This window comes from Triturus cristatus, chromosome 3_2, assembly GCF_964204655.1.
Source record: "Triturus cristatus chromosome 3_2, aTriCri1.1, whole genome shotgun sequence".
Lineage (NCBI taxonomy): Eukaryota > Metazoa > Chordata > Amphibia > Caudata > Salamandridae > Triturus > Triturus cristatus.
The window spans coordinates 642,189,460-642,205,094 of record NC_140584.1 but is presented as its reverse complement, the minus strand read 5'-3'; the positions used below and the strand labels follow the sequence as shown (position 1 = coordinate 642,205,094).

The window sequence follows — 15,635 nt, the reverse complement described above, 5'->3', positions numbered from 1 at the left end:
TTTGGTTTCTCCATGATTGGCATATTTGATTTAGTGATAAGTACGGAGTATAGTCCACTACATGCAGCACTGATTGTGCCGCCAACATAAGTAGCCTTTCAAACATGTCTCTGGCCTGCCACTGTAGAGCCTGTGTGTGAAGTTTTAAACTGCCAGGTCGACCTGGCAAGTTCACCTTCTTGCCAGGCCCAAACCTTCCCTTTTATTACATGTAAGGCATTCCTAAGGTAGGTCCTAGGTAGCCCAATTGGCAGAGTGCAGTGTATTTAAAAGGTAGGACATGTGCTTTTAAGTTTTACATGTCCTGGCAGTGAAAACGTCTATATTCGTTTTTCACCACAGCAAGGCTGGTTAGCATTGGATCTGACTTGTAACACTTTACAAGTGTATCTTCCAATTGGGAGCAGATAGAAAATTGTAGTTTGGTGTCACTGGACTCACAATTTACAATCACATCTTTTAATGAAGTTGTTTTTTAAATCTCAGGTCTGAAAATGCAACTTTTAGAAAGTTGGCATTTTCTTACTTAAACCTCAACCTGTCCCTAGAATACACATCTGGGTTGGATGACAGTTGGGCTTTGTGAGTTCACTCTAGACAGTCACACACAAAGGGAGCTGAGGTGTGTCCTGCATATCCTGATGGCACAACACTGAGGGGTCTTCCTAAGCTAGAGTGGTGGGAGGAGCTGACACTGTGCACCTGGATAGGGCTGTGCCTGTCCTCACACAAAGAGCTGCATACCAACCTGTAAGTGTGTCTGGAGCCAGGGCAGGGTCTTGTTCACTACAAAGACCTTTCTTTGAAGTTTCCCTACTTCAAAGGCTAAAATAGTTATACATACTGGACCCCTGACACCATATACTCTTCTGGACTGAGAACATTCTGCCAAGAAGAAGAGCTGTTGTGCTGCCAGGAGGCACTGCCACTTTGCTGCTTACTTGCTGTGTTGGACTTCTGATTCTTGCTTGAAAGTGAGAGGACTGGACTTTGCTCTCTACATCCTGCTTTTCAAAGTTTCTCCAAGGGCTTGAGTTGAGCTTGCCACCTGTTGGCAGTCTCAGGGCTATCAAAGACTGCAGCACCTGAGCTCCTCTGCTGAGAGCCCTACTCTACCAAGTGGTGCCAATTTTAGTTATGGACCCTTGGAAGTGAGTTTCGCTGCTAAATAAAGAAACTAACGCAATGACTCCAAGCGTGATTTTGGAACTGGCATATCTCTGCAAAACTCAATGCATCACCACTGCCTGTACCGACGCCATGGTTCCCACTTGACTCATAGACCGTGACTTACAACACAGGCCTCAACCTTGCTGAAGCACCTTCGAAGAACCACCATTGTGTGAGTCTGGAGCACCATTTCACTGAAGTCTGTGATGCACTGCCCCAGCTCCGACGCAGCAACTGCTTTGATGCCGTGGAATCGACGCAGCATGGTTTGGCTTTCAATGCTTCATTGACACCACACTACCATTGGAACGGACGCCTCACGAGAGTGATGTATCATCTCCTGTGCGCAATGCAACGTCCCTCATTGCAGACTTCATCGACACTGCACCGCAGTAAGGAACCGACGCATCACTTGCTACAGTGACGCCTCACCTCTTTTGCATCTCGTATCGTCTTTGACTTTTGACTCATCCAAAGCACTGTACTAGGGTCTGTGTGACTACTGTATCCGGCCCGCTCTCCATCATGGATCGACTTAACTTGTGGATTTGCCCCGGTCAAGCGTGACCTGATAGCCCCAGTTGGAGCTATTGTTTTCTAAGAGCTATAACTTTATTACATCTTTAGAAATTCATATCTTGACTTGCATATGTTGGATTTTTGACATTTTTGTCTTGCTTTGAGATAACTATTGACTGTTGTTCTAAACTAGTGTGGAGTACTGTAGGTGTGTGTGTGTGTGTGTGTACACAAATACTTTACACATTGCCTCTGGGGATAAGCCTGACTGCTCTAGCCAAGCTACCAAGGGGGTGAGCACGGGTTATCTTTAGTGTGTAACTGACTTACCCTGACTAGAATAGTGGGTCCCTACTTGGACAGGGTACATACCTCTGGCCAATTGTTAGACCCCATTTCTAACAATATATATGAGATAGAGATAGAGAGAGAGAGAGAGATAGAGTGTGACTGTGTTTGTGTGCTAAGCACCACCCAAATGTACCCTGATATCAACAGAAGTGATACGACAACCCTCTCATATCCCTCACTTTAATGGCATGGACCACTTTCACAGTGAAAGCTACAATACGACCCTATGAGCACCCTCATAGAGTTTCTTGACCCTATACATCAAATAAAGTAAACATATGCATACCTAGTATTATAATGATATATATCTTGTAAATAAAAAAATACCAACTTTCATGCCGGGTTGCCAACATATTGCGGTTCAAGCAGATTTCATTAATGGATTATACCATAAGGACAGATTTGAAGTATTTCAAATAGGAAACTGAAACAGAGTGTCTAGGTCCTGTAATATTAGTTTTGTAGATTTAAAAATGGTTGATGATTTTAGTAAGGTTGTAAAATTGGACATAGTAAATAATGCAGATAAGGGAAGGGTGATACCAATCCGCGTTCAATGAGAAGCCACAAAGGTGACTTATTGAGGCCTGTATGACTGAACCAAAAAGAACCTTGTTTGAAAAAAAAAAGCTTTATGATAGTTAAGAAAATCTGGTAAGCTAAAACCTCCATTAATCTATGCAACTTTCAACTTTTTGTAACTTAAGCGAGGAGTTTAGCTATTCCAAATAAATTCAGATATGAGTTTAGCTACATTTTTATATAACTGAAGAGGTAGTTGAGTAGGTATCATAGAAAGGAAATAAAAGATTTTTGGAGTGATAAATATTTTTATAGATTCAATTTTCCCCCACTAAGATAGATGTAAGGCAGACCACATATGAAATTTATCTTTAACATGCTTAAGAATGTATTTACAATTCAATGTAATTGATTGTTTAATAGTATGAGAAAATAGGCCACCAAGATATTTAAGTTTTTCTTTTTGTGAAATTATATCAGTGTTGGGAAGCATATCTTGGGTACAGTGAACATTCAGAGGGAAACACATTGTTTTAATAGTGTTTAAAGTGCAGCCTGAAATCTGAGAGTACATTTGAATTAGGTTTAGCAGGAGGAATGGAAGATTTAGGTTTACGAATATATAACAGGACATGGTCAGCATAGGCTGAAGTGTTTGTAGTAACACCCTGAATAATGAGGCCTTTTATTTCAATAGAATCTCTGATTGTAGAGAGCACAGGTTCAATAGCAAGGAGAAAAAGCAATGATGATAAGGGACATCTTTGTCTAGTGCCTCTAACAAGGTAAACATTATTAGAGATTTGGCCATTAATGAAAGGTTTGGCAGTTGGACCTGGATATAGTGCTGATATCATGAAAATAAACAAACTGCTAAAATGAAATGCAGATAAGGTGTGAAATAAATAAAGCCAAAGGAATTTATCAAAAGCTTTTGAGCATCAAGTGCTAGGACTCTGGAAGGAAAAGAAAAGGATGGACTAGAGTGCCTAAGTTTCATGAAACCAGATTGATCAACATGAATAACAGTGTCAAGGATAGAGGATAATCTGGTTGCTAGAATTTTTGCATAAAGCTTACAGTCCTTATTAATTGAAGATATTGGATGATAATTTGAAACTTTGTTAGGATCTTTGTTGGGTTTCAGGAGAAGGATATTTAAGGCTCCAGTGAAGGATCCCGAAGTTAATCCTAAAATACTAAAGTGAGTAAATAGTTTGAGTAGATGAGGTAGTAGATGAAGACAAACTTCTTTATACAATTTAGCCGGGAATCCTCAGTACCACAGACTTTAAGAGATTTTTTGTGATTTAATAGCTTATTCAATTTCTTTTATAGAGATTGCTAAAATCCAGTTCATCTCTAACTGGTTGAGACATTTTAGGTAAACCACAACACTCCAAAACGTATCAATATTATGGGTATCAGTAGATGGAGGATTACTGTATAAATTTGGATAATAATCAAGAAATTAATTAAGAATTTTTTTGTGTTAGTGCAATTTCACCATTTGGACCATGGATTGTATTGATTTGATTTTTATCTTTTTTTATATGAAGATACTTTGCTTCAAGCCATCCAGATCTATTAGTGCTGAAACACAAATTTGCCTTATTAATAAAAATCTGAATGTCATCCATTTTACTTAACAGGGAGTTTAATTCATAATGGAGTTTTTGTAAGTGTAGTTTGTAAGTGATATCATTGGTAAATAGGTGCTCATATTTAGTTATTTGTTTGTCAAGATCTTTAAGTTTAGAGTCAAATGATTTATTATAAAGGGCCATATGTAACAAAATACAGTTTCGCGAATCTCAAATAGCGTTTTTTGCGAATTGCAATTTGAGACTTGCAAAATGCAGCGTATGTGAGATTTGCAAATAATTTTGCGAATCCAACATATTCCTTATTTGCAAATTACAAATTGAGATTCGCAAATAAGGAATACCTTCCCATTCATTCCTATGGGCTAGGAGGCCCATAGGAATGAATGGGAAGACATTCTCAATTTGCGATTCTCAATTGGAGAATCGCAAATTGAGAATGCAATTCCAAGGGTTCCAGGGTGTCAAAAGGACACCCTGTTGCACCCCTGAAATGTGCATGTGTGCACATGTGGCAAACATACATGACCTATGGGCATGTATGTGCGCCACATGGCACTTTCAAAAATGCTAAAATGTGCATTTTTAAGTGAAATCGCAATTTACCACCATCTTGAAGTTGGTGGTAAATTGCAATTCCTTAAGGCCAAATTGCACTGTCTTTTGTGCTTTTTACATTGCATTTAAGGAATCGCAACTTGCGATTCCTTAAATGTAATCGCAAAATAGGGAATCGCAAAATTTGTGATTCCTTATTTTGCGAGGGGGGTTTGTGTGCTATATTGCACACTGCTAATTAGCGATTGCAAATTCTGAAATTCTGCTAATTTCGGCTTTTGCGATCGCAAATTGGCTTCATACATATGGCCCCATGTGTCATAGTAGATATGGTTACACCTCTGAATTAAACTTTGAATGCATTTCAATGATTTACAATTAAAGTAGAGCCTTCTAGATTAGAAGAAAAAATAGTCATGTATTGCAGACAAATGTTTTAGTGTCATTGAGGGCAACATTCACTTTCATACGCCATCTACGTTGAGACTGCTGAGTGGAGTCAAGTTGCAAAACAAAATAATGATTATAAATATCTCTATAATTAATAATACGGTCAGAAGTTGAATTGATTAATTGATGGATATTAATAAATAATGCATTTGGGAATAAGAATTATGAGGATTGGAAATAAAAAATCTGTTGGATGATGTAAGTGCCAGATATCTACTAGTTTGGTAGTTTTTAAAGAAGGATTGGAGAGTGTAAAAAGGTTTGGGCGGACGATATTTAGTTAAAGATGTTCTGTCTAATAGGGCATATTAGATTAAAATCACCTCCAATAATATGTGGAATATTCCATAATTTGAGCACTTCTGATGTTTAAAGGTAACAAAAATATGGATAATCAGTTGTTGGACCATAAACAATAACCAAATATAAAACGGTATTATCAGTTTTAATTTTGACTCTAAGATATCAACTATCTGCATCGGAATATTTATTTAGTATTTGGAGGTGCCGTTTTTTAGCAAACAGAAAAGCAACTCCATGGCAGGGGAAGAAAGAACATTACCAACCCATTCTTTATTCATGTATGATAAAGTTGTATTATCTATATGTGTCTCTTGGAGTAAACAATTATTTTCTTTATGTTTTGCCAAGTAATCTAAAATGTTCATACGTTTAACAGGGTGCTGCTAACCTTTAAAATGAAAAGAAACAATTTTAATTCTATTATCGTTATCCTTATTCAGAAAAGAGACAGAACAGTATGAAAGAAAAAGAAGGATAATCTGCAAATGTAAAAAGTAGCTCTAGAAATAAAAGGAAAGAGGAAAAGGAAAGACAAGGAAAACATGAAAAAGACAACATATAAGCACATGCATGTGCAAGAGTGACCACCAGAGACAATGCCCTAATAAAGAAACTCGTAAAATAGGCTAGCTATAAGAAAATATTAAAACAGAAGATTCAGGTATCAATCTCATTAGTATCCATGGAAAGCAGAGACTGTTGATCCAAAAAGGCACGAAGATCACCCGGACATTGAAATTACTTGGGGAAATCATCTTTCTAAATTCTCATAGTAGATGGATCAAAAAGGCCATATTTAACACCAGAGCTCCTTACTCTTGGTCTAAGCACTGTAAACTCTTTGCCGATATAAACTGTTTCCTTGGCAAATTCTTGATTGATAAAAATGTTGTTACCATTAACCATTAGTGGCGGAATCCCTCTTGTCGCTTTCTGGATCATCACTAACTGATGCAGTACTTTAAAGATCATTTGACGAAGTTTGGTATAACTTCGATTGCGTTGTGAAGGAATTCTGTGTGCCATATCAATTTCCAATTTTTCTGGGAACTTTAGACGCAAAGGACCAGGTAATACGTTTTCCAGCTAGCGTCTACAGTCATTGCCCTCGACATTTTCTGGAAAATTAAAAATGCGCAAATTTTACTGCCAATTGTGTTTTTTTAAATCTAGTAATAGATGACTCAAAGGAACAACCTTTGATGTGATTGGCATAATACTATCAATTTTTGATTTATTATCCTGATTTTTTATTGTGGTGTCACAAACTTTCATAGAAAGACTTGCCTTACCTTAATGCACATTTTTTGTTTCTGACGCAGTATTGTCTGTATTAGAATGAATAGCTTTTATTTCTTCCAATAATGTAGATAAAGAAGGTTCATTAGTATCTAAAAGTTTTACTTAACTGGAGGAAACGTTCTTTGTTTGCGTTTGTTATTAATGATATGCACATTTTCCTCCTCCATTTTAATACAATATGGCAAAAAAAGGACAAGAAAATAAATGATGATTAAAAGGAAAGTCACAGCAATAGCAGAAGGCGCAGCAGTTACTACCAGCTGTGGGAGGGGTGTAGGCCTCAGTCGCGCTCTTTGCAGGAAGCTACTCCACAGGACAGGAACATCGGCAGCAGTATGAAGGAGAGACTCGTGAATAGCTCAGGAGGGGTGGAGTACACAGTGTAAATACACTGAAATCCACCAGCAAAGACATCTTTCTGGAGCGCTGATTAAACTTAACAACAGGAGGTAAAAAGAAGGAGGCAATGCTAGCCTAAAGTATGCTTTCATATCATCGATAAAACAGGCGACAGGGTCACTCGCTCGTGTGACTCCCACAAATGCTGAAGACTTAATTGAGCAAAGTTATTGTCCTTGATTTATTTTTCCAACTAAAGCGTTTGGTGTTCATGTACTCGATTGTTTCCAGAGTTTTAAAAAAATAATTTAATCAATAAAAGCACCAAAACGTATTCTTCAACCAGAGACATTTACACTGACATTTTAAATGGTGGACAGATTCTTCTGCAGGTAAGAGCTCTAAAGACAACACCTTCTTGTCCTTCTCGGAGTTAAAAAGAAACATGGATGCTGCTCGTAGGGTTAAACACTCTTTGAGGCTACACTGCAACAGTATGTTGCAGCGTAGAGTCGTTGCAATTGCAAACATTAAGGTGGTGTAATGACTCAACCTCTGCTTCCACAGCCTCACTAAAATTATTGATCACCTGTCAGAAGGAGGACAGGTGGGGTAATATTCCTCAGCTTCTGTGTTCTTTTGGGGGCCTGTGCTGCAAAATTTAGATTTTGCAGCAAGTTGGCCCTTTTTATCATGACAACTAACATGATTAGCACTAGATAGCGCCAGATACTGACACGCGGGGTGAACATTACATCTTTTGTCCTATAGAATGCAAAACCTTCTCCCACGCCTGGGCGGAACGCAATTCACTCAGGTACACGCTCGACTTGTGCCATGTAAAAAAGCAGCTCCGCACACGTATGTCTGACCTTCAATGTTTGGCTCAACACGTTTAAAATGTCTGTGGTTTACAAGGACTGCCCCTCCATTTAATGAGTATGCATTTCACCGGAATTGTTATGATTAGGAAAAGCAGAACTAAAGCTTTCTATAATGCTAAACCTCCTCCTCCAAGCAGTGGATGAAAAATCAGTGAATGCATGGAAACGCCTGGCACAGACACAGGGACTGTAGAGTTTGAGCAAAGAGAAAGAGGGGCTGAAGGCTACATGTTGTCAGCGGTCATACAGCAGGTAAAGACAGTGGTAGACTTTTAAGGATTTGCCATGAATATATATGTATCTTACTGGGCCATGGCAGGTGACCATGTATTCATCCATCTTCTCACACTGTAGATCACATTCCACACATTGGGTTCCATTAGCAAACTCGCGGAATTCCCTGCAAAGACAAAGACTGAGTGAGCAGAGGTTTGAAAGGCTTTAGAGAAAGGCTAAACATGCACGTGTTTCAATATGGTTATATCTGTAGCTCGGTCTGAATGAACTGTTGACGTTTCTTGTGTTATTGTTGATTTCTGGCCACAGAAGGCCTCCTTCCACTGCTACCTACTTGTTGCTCAAGCAAGCTATAGATACAGAAAAAAACACAGCCTGCCTGATCTTCAGAACATAATGTATACACGAGGTCACTGAAATTTTGTGATTCTGCTACGTTTTTCGCATAATTAAGGATATGCCACATTTGCCATATATTCTATTATCTGATGCATAATCTGCTGATGTCAACAAACAAAAAGTTTTGTTTCTACTTTCTAGCACATTAGCACATAGGGATTAAAAGCTACTGAAAATGAAACGACTTGTGCTCATGCACGATGAAGGGCCCTTTGAAAAGGTTTACTGGTTCTCTTTCAGTTGCTTATTGCTGTCTTTTGTTACTAAATTGGTACTAATAAGGTGAAATCTTTTCCTCAACAGTGTTTTCAGTTGTAAAAATGCCAAAATAATGAGGTTATATTAATACAAAATGTGCCACATTATACTGCATAATTTGCCTTTTCATGCTGCATTATTTAGTCAACCTTGCTGCATAATTTGGTCCTCATCTGCCGCATAATTTCAGTGGCCCTGCATATACATATAAAAGTATATATGGTGCAGACTGCAAGATACGAAATATCACTCTTCTGGGATGAGGCAACATCTCAAATACAAAGCCTTAATCATCATATTAGAATCAAATTTTAAACTTCAAAGGAAACAAGATATTCCTTCAAAAATAACAAATTAAGCTGATGAGTGTGTCATAGAGCCTAGGTTCTTTCATGCCATTTAGTGACCAACGTAAGCTGTGCTAGGCAAATATCTGTTGGATAAATCACGAATCACCAACGTTGCTAAGACATTGTGAGTCAATTTGTGTTCAAGGCATTTCCTGTCACAAGAAAAAAGTCTTAAAATCATTGACAACATTAAATAAAGCATTTCACTTTTTACTAGGGAGTGAGGTTTAAATAGGTGAAAACGTTCTGTTAAATATTCTGTATGTTACGTAAAAGTGCTAAATGGGTTAAAATTAAAAAGTCGAATTTGTTTAAGTGATACATAGCTGTGTAGAACACAAAGAAACACTTTCAATGTACTGCAAAGTGCATAATGATGTTCAATCGAATAACTTATTAACTACATATTTTTCCTCATTTCAAATTTAAAGAAATTCTCGAAAATCCTGTTAAATAATTTAGAGTTAAAAAAAAATCATAGAAATCTTTCTAGAGCTTTATATTATAACTTAAAATCCTAGCAAACAGTTATAAATCTGAATTTAAATCCAACTTCTTCTAAAAATGTGAAGTATGAATAACAGCTTACAAAAACCCTATATATTTTTTACTAATTTCAAGTTTTGAAGTTTAAACAACATTTTAAATGTTTTATGTAATTTAAAATTTCTATAAATACAAATACAAAAAAGTTAAAACAATTCTAAAATTTAAATTGTATTTATATATGTTAGGTCGTTTTCCGCAACCATTATAACAGCTGTTCATTTTAAATATTCAAAAATGTAAATCCTAAACATTAATGAAAATTAATAAAACAAAAGTAAATGTATTTTAAAACGTTGTAATGTTAAAACAAGACACACAGCATTTTAAAAGTGAATAGTTTAAGGCATGTTTAACCGTTTTGAAAAACAGAAAAATACTTGTAAATGTGTATTTCACAATTGCAAAAACTATTAACACATCTTTAAAACTGGTTAGCAAACAATTTTAACTATTTTCAATCCCTAGTTGTTGATATATCACATGTAGAAAGTGGAAGTGTGTTTTAAAACATTTTTAATCTTTTCTTTCTGATATTTCCATAAGAAATTACATTTTGGTAAAATAACTAAAGCATTTGTCCCACATGTGTAGAACAAAATTAAGATTTAAAGGTATGCAAAACTCTGACTTGCGAGCAAATCTCCCCTGCTCTCCACTGAATTATCCTAGAACTAACTGTAAAATAGCCTCATACATCTCGAGGGAGGGGTGAGATCGCCAGTCTGTTTTCATGTGGTGAATAAAGATGGCCAATGATGTTTTAATGACTTCATGAAATCCGGTCTTATTAATGTATGAAAGTCACAAAGTTGAAATACACATATTCTACTTATACACACTCAATACAGCCTTTCCGGTATTGCTTGGGCATCTCCTGCCTAGCAAAATCTTCCTTAGTTTCCGAAATATTGCTCTCACCTGCTTTATGTTCCTTATACTAATGCTTGTAATGCTTAAATTCATAATATGCAGTATCGATATCTCAGTTTGGATGCCTTGACAGTGCCAGGCCAGTCTGCAGCCATAAATCTCCCCTCCTCCCAAACTTGTGCATTACCTGTATCCAACAGGTATGGTTTTGTCTGATAATGACTGACTTCAGAAGGGCAGGTCATTTAACGCACGCAAATTGTGGTATCAGTTACGCCCCACAATTATTCCTACGGCTAGCCCCCTTAATATAAGTAATTGCACAAGGGTAGTTGCAGTAAAAGAGAATCTTGCAGCAGCTGGCATTTCAAAAGTTATTAATGTATTGAGTTGGAACATAGCAGGTTACAAGCCAAATTAGGGTTTGAAAATGGGATGGAATGTTCTTCCATTATATGATACAATTCTAATGCAGGAACCCCGGCTACATCAGATGTGTTTTGTGAATGTTTTTCCTGTTACTCCACTCCTGCCGTTGCTGGGCGGGCCAAGGGTGTGCTTATTGCCTGGTTCAGAACCAGCTTGGCCTGTTCCATCTCACCTATTTTTCACAAGAGCAATTTGACTCAAGCCTTTTATTATTGTTGGTTTTGGAATTTCAGTATTATCATAATTAATTTCAGCAATAATAATTGTATTAATAAGAACAATCTGAATGTTGTACTACTGTTCGACCTCATAGGGGAACTTGATCTTAAACATGCTGAGAAAAGAAATGGATTACATTTAATAGTGGTGGGTTAAAGATATCCTCCTGGGAAATGAGAATAATCTGTTTGAGCCCATTTGGACAGAAGGGGCTCTTCAAGGAATAGACCAAAGAGGATGAGCACTCTATTCCCATCTGATTTATTTTGATCTTTGTAATGCTATGGAAGTGGTGATCCCTGCACACTCCATGGCAGCCACATATACCTAGGTGGGGGGCACATGCTACTACTATTAAATATATTTTCATTTCAAGGTCTCTGTCGAACTTGGGGCCTCATTACGATGTCGGTAGGAAAGGCTGCGAGCGGCATTCAGATTATCCTAACCCGAGTCGGAAGCCATGTTTCCAACTGACTCAAACCTTTCCGACCGACCATTTACGATGGAAGGTAACCACTTGGTCTGTCCGACTCAGTTCCGACTGGCATTCGGAGACTCCGAGTCGGTTGGAGACGAATCATAAAGCTCTATGGACCGCGTTTCTGACCAACGTATTACGATGTCTGGTTTGGACAGCCTTTCCGAATCGGTTTTTACGACACGAAAAGGCTGTCGGAAAATGACTTTGGGGGCCCGTAGAAGGCCCCACTTCACCTGGAGTTCTCCGGTTGGGGCCCATGGGTGACCCATGGGACCCTTCTTTGCAACAATGCACAGTGTGGAAGGCACCATGGGGTGCCCGCCACAGGGTGCAAGGTTTTCCGCAACCACCCCATTCGTCAATGGGAGCCTGCGTTGTCGGTCGAAACACAGGCTCCCATTGAAGTCAATGGGAGTCCAACCAAACGGTGTTCAGAACCATCGTAATTGGTCTGTCAGACTCCCCGAACCCTAGGTCATTAACTGGTCAGTAGATTATTCTGTATCCAGCAACCTAAACCACCTAGCCATTACTTTACGGAGGCCTGCGGAAAGCTTTAAGAGGTTAGGGGGCATCTCTGAGACTTATTCCACCAAGTATCAGTGAGAAGATTAGTTTGTTGCTCAGTTTGTCGCTCAATTAATATGGATGAGCTCTTAAGGAAACTCTGTGTTAGCCATCTGGCCCTGATGTTTTGGTATCTTATCTGAGCGCACAAGTGGTACCCATGCTAATGTCAGAATGGGATCTGTAATCAGGGAAGCTCTAATGAAACCATAGAAATCCAGAGGTGACACACAGCCCTCTTGGTTCTGTAGAACCTGTCGGTTAGCTAATAAATGCCTCAGGGAAGCTCTACACGCCAGTTCCAAAGATAGGGGCTTGACTGCTGATGGATATAGGACTTGTAAGCAGGCCTTGAAGAAACGAGAAATGCAAATCGACATTTGGTGCAAATTGGTTTCTGCGTGTAAAACACGAAATACTAGTCTGTTTTGTCAAACACTTAATGATAATAATTTGTTCACTTGCAGTAAACATACTATTTACGCAAACAACCTCGAATCACTGGGTGGAACATTTTCATAAAATATACAATCCAACTAACATTGCAATAATGGTGGTTGATATTCCTACCAACCTGGTGACCATCTACACCGACCTCGCTAGCGCTAGCTGCGCTTTTTGCCTGCTTTTCTGATTTTAAAATTCCCGTTTTGTATTTTATTCTATTTGTGTTATTTTCACCTTGTTTTTATCTGCACCGACCCCCCTGGCCTTATTCTTGCACCATAATACCCCCCTGGGGACCATCTCCACTGCCTTTGGCGGGTCCGGGATCACGGGGTATCGGGGACTACTTTGAGCGCCATTTTGCATTGGGCTGGGGCACTCTCGCGCAATCTCGCGAGATCTCGCCCTTCTGAGCCTACTTGAGGCAGCGAGAGACGGCAGGTCAGCCTGGAGAAGGTGACCATCTACACCGACCTCGCTAGCGCTAGCTGCGCTTTTTGCCTGCTTTTCTGATTTTAAAATTCCCGTTTTGTATTTTATTCTATTTGTGTTATTTTCACCTTGTTTTTATCTGCACCGACCCCCCTGGCCTTATTCTTGCACCATAATACCCCCCTGGGGACCATCTCCACTGCCTTTGGCGGGTCCGGGATCACGGGGTATCGGGGACTACTTTGAGCGCCATTTTGCATTGGGCTGGGGCACTCTCGCGCAATCTCGCGAGATCTCGCCCTTCTGAGCCTACTTGAGGCAGCGAGAGACGGCAGGTCAGCCTGGAGAAGGTGACCATCTACACCGACCTCGCTAGCGCGAGCTGCGCTTTTTGCCTGCTTTTCTGATTTTAAAATTCCCGTTTTGTATTTTATTCTATTTGTGTTATTTTCACCTTGTTTTTATCTGCACCGACCCCCCTGGCCTTATTCTTGCACCATAATACCCCCCTGGGGACCATCTCCACTGCCTTTGGCGGGTCCGGGATCACGGGGTATCGGGGACTACTTTGAGCGCCATTTTGCATTGGGCTGGGGCACTCTCGCGCAATCTCGCGAGATCTCGCCCTTCTGAGCCTACTTGAGGCAGCGAGAGACGGCAGGTCAGCCTGGAGAAGGAGACCATCTACACCGACCTCGCTAGCGCTAGCTGCGCTTTTTGCCTGCTTTTCTGATTTTAAAATTCCCGTTTTGTATTTTATTCTATTTGTGTTATTTTCACCTTGTTTTTATCTGCACCGACCCCCCTGGCCTTATTTTTGCACCATAATACCCCCCTGGGGACCATCTCCACTGCCTTTGGCGGGTCCGGGATCACGGGGTATCGGGGACTACTTTGAGCGCCATTTTGCATTGGGCTGGGGCACTCTCGCGCAATCTCGCGAGATCTCGCCCTTCTGAGCCTACTTGAGGCAGCGAGAGACGGCAGGTCAGCCTGGAGAAGGTGACCATCTACACCGACCTCGCTAGCGCTAGCTGCGCTTTTTGCCTGCTTTTCTGATTTTAAAATTCCCGTTTTGTATTTTATTCTATTTGTGTTATTTTCACCTTGTTTTTATCTGCACCGACCCCCCTGGCCTTATTCTTGCACCATAATACCCCCCTGGGGACCATCTCCACTGCCTTTGGCGGGTCCGGGATCACGGGGTATCGGGGACTACTTTGAGCGCCATTTTGCATTGGGCTGGGGCACTCTCGCGCAATCTCGCGAGATCTCGCCCTTCTGAGCCTACTTGAGCCTTCTTTCGGTCGCGCAGCGGTGACGCGCAGCGGTGCGCCTTCATCGCGCCTGAGTCCAGCCAGAGTCCTGCTCGTCAGCGCTAAGGCAGGGCTAGGGCAGGGGACTCTGGACCTCTCAGGATGATATCAGCTGAGAACCTGCGTCTTTTACGACACCAGGTATGTGACTGCTGCCTCGGCTCCTGGGATCCTCTCAGTGGTCCTTTCCAATGCCCCACTTGTCCTTTCAAACTTCCTATACCAATGTGCATTAATAGTCTCCAGTTGAGGCCCTCGGCGAACATTCAACCAGCCGATACCATAGGCACAGTTAATCAATCCATCCTTAAAGTTATGCATTTGAATGTTAGATCACTGTCTTGTCACTCCCAAGAAGTCCTCTCGCTGATTTCTGATGACAATCCGGACATTTTCTTCTTTACGGAAACTTGGCTGCACGACCAGTCCATGGCGGTCATTAATCTAGCCCTTCCTGCGGGCTACATTATGCACTCTCTCCCTCGCAAGGCCAGAGGTGGAGGTATTGCAGTTGCGGTAAAATCTTGCTACCCCTGCATCTGGAAACCTATCACCATAGCAGGTTGCGAGAGTGCTCTATTTAACATCTCAGTGAATCCCCATTTCACCTTCACGGGACTTCTAATTTACAGACCTCCTGGGCCTGACGCCGCTTTTCGTCAAAGCCTTCCGGAGGTAATTTCCTCCTTAGCTTTAAAGACTGCCAACTTTACGATTATCGGCGACCTCAACCTGCATATGGACGCGCCACTTTCCAACTCGATCCATAGCTTGTTGGCTGATCTTGAGGCGTTCCAACTGATCGAAATGGTACAATCCCCTACTCACACAGGCGGCCATCTATTGGATCCTGTTTTGACGAATCTTTCTACGAATATCTCTGTGCTCCATCCCAGACCCATGGCATGGACTGACCACCATCTCATTGAATTTCGTATTACAACTTCCTGCTCCCTTCCTAAAAACAATCCCTCAGCCAGTCTTAGACGCTCTTGGAGAAACTGAAATTTAGAGCATTTCCATCAGCTCCTGATGAAATTTCATCCCCTACCCCCCACTGAAGTTTCCCGCGGCTA

At 40.5% G+C, this 15,635-nt stretch overlaps 1 protein-coding gene across 3 annotated transcripts in view; it reads right to left on the bottom strand.

Moving 5' to 3' along the window:
• The window catches only part of ERBB4 (erb-b2 receptor tyrosine kinase 4), a 2,224,949-nt gene that overhangs the window by 539,050 nt on the left and 1,670,264 nt on the right, over nt 1-15,635 (bottom strand). For all 3 annotated transcript variants that reach the window (XM_085648582.1, XM_085648584.1, XM_085648585.1), the window contains exon 14: nt 8,309-8,402. In XM_085648582.1, the coding sequence (XP_085504708.1) occupies nt 8,309-8,402 (94 nt within the window). The remainder of the gene's footprint in view (nt 1-8,308; nt 8,403-15,635) is intronic.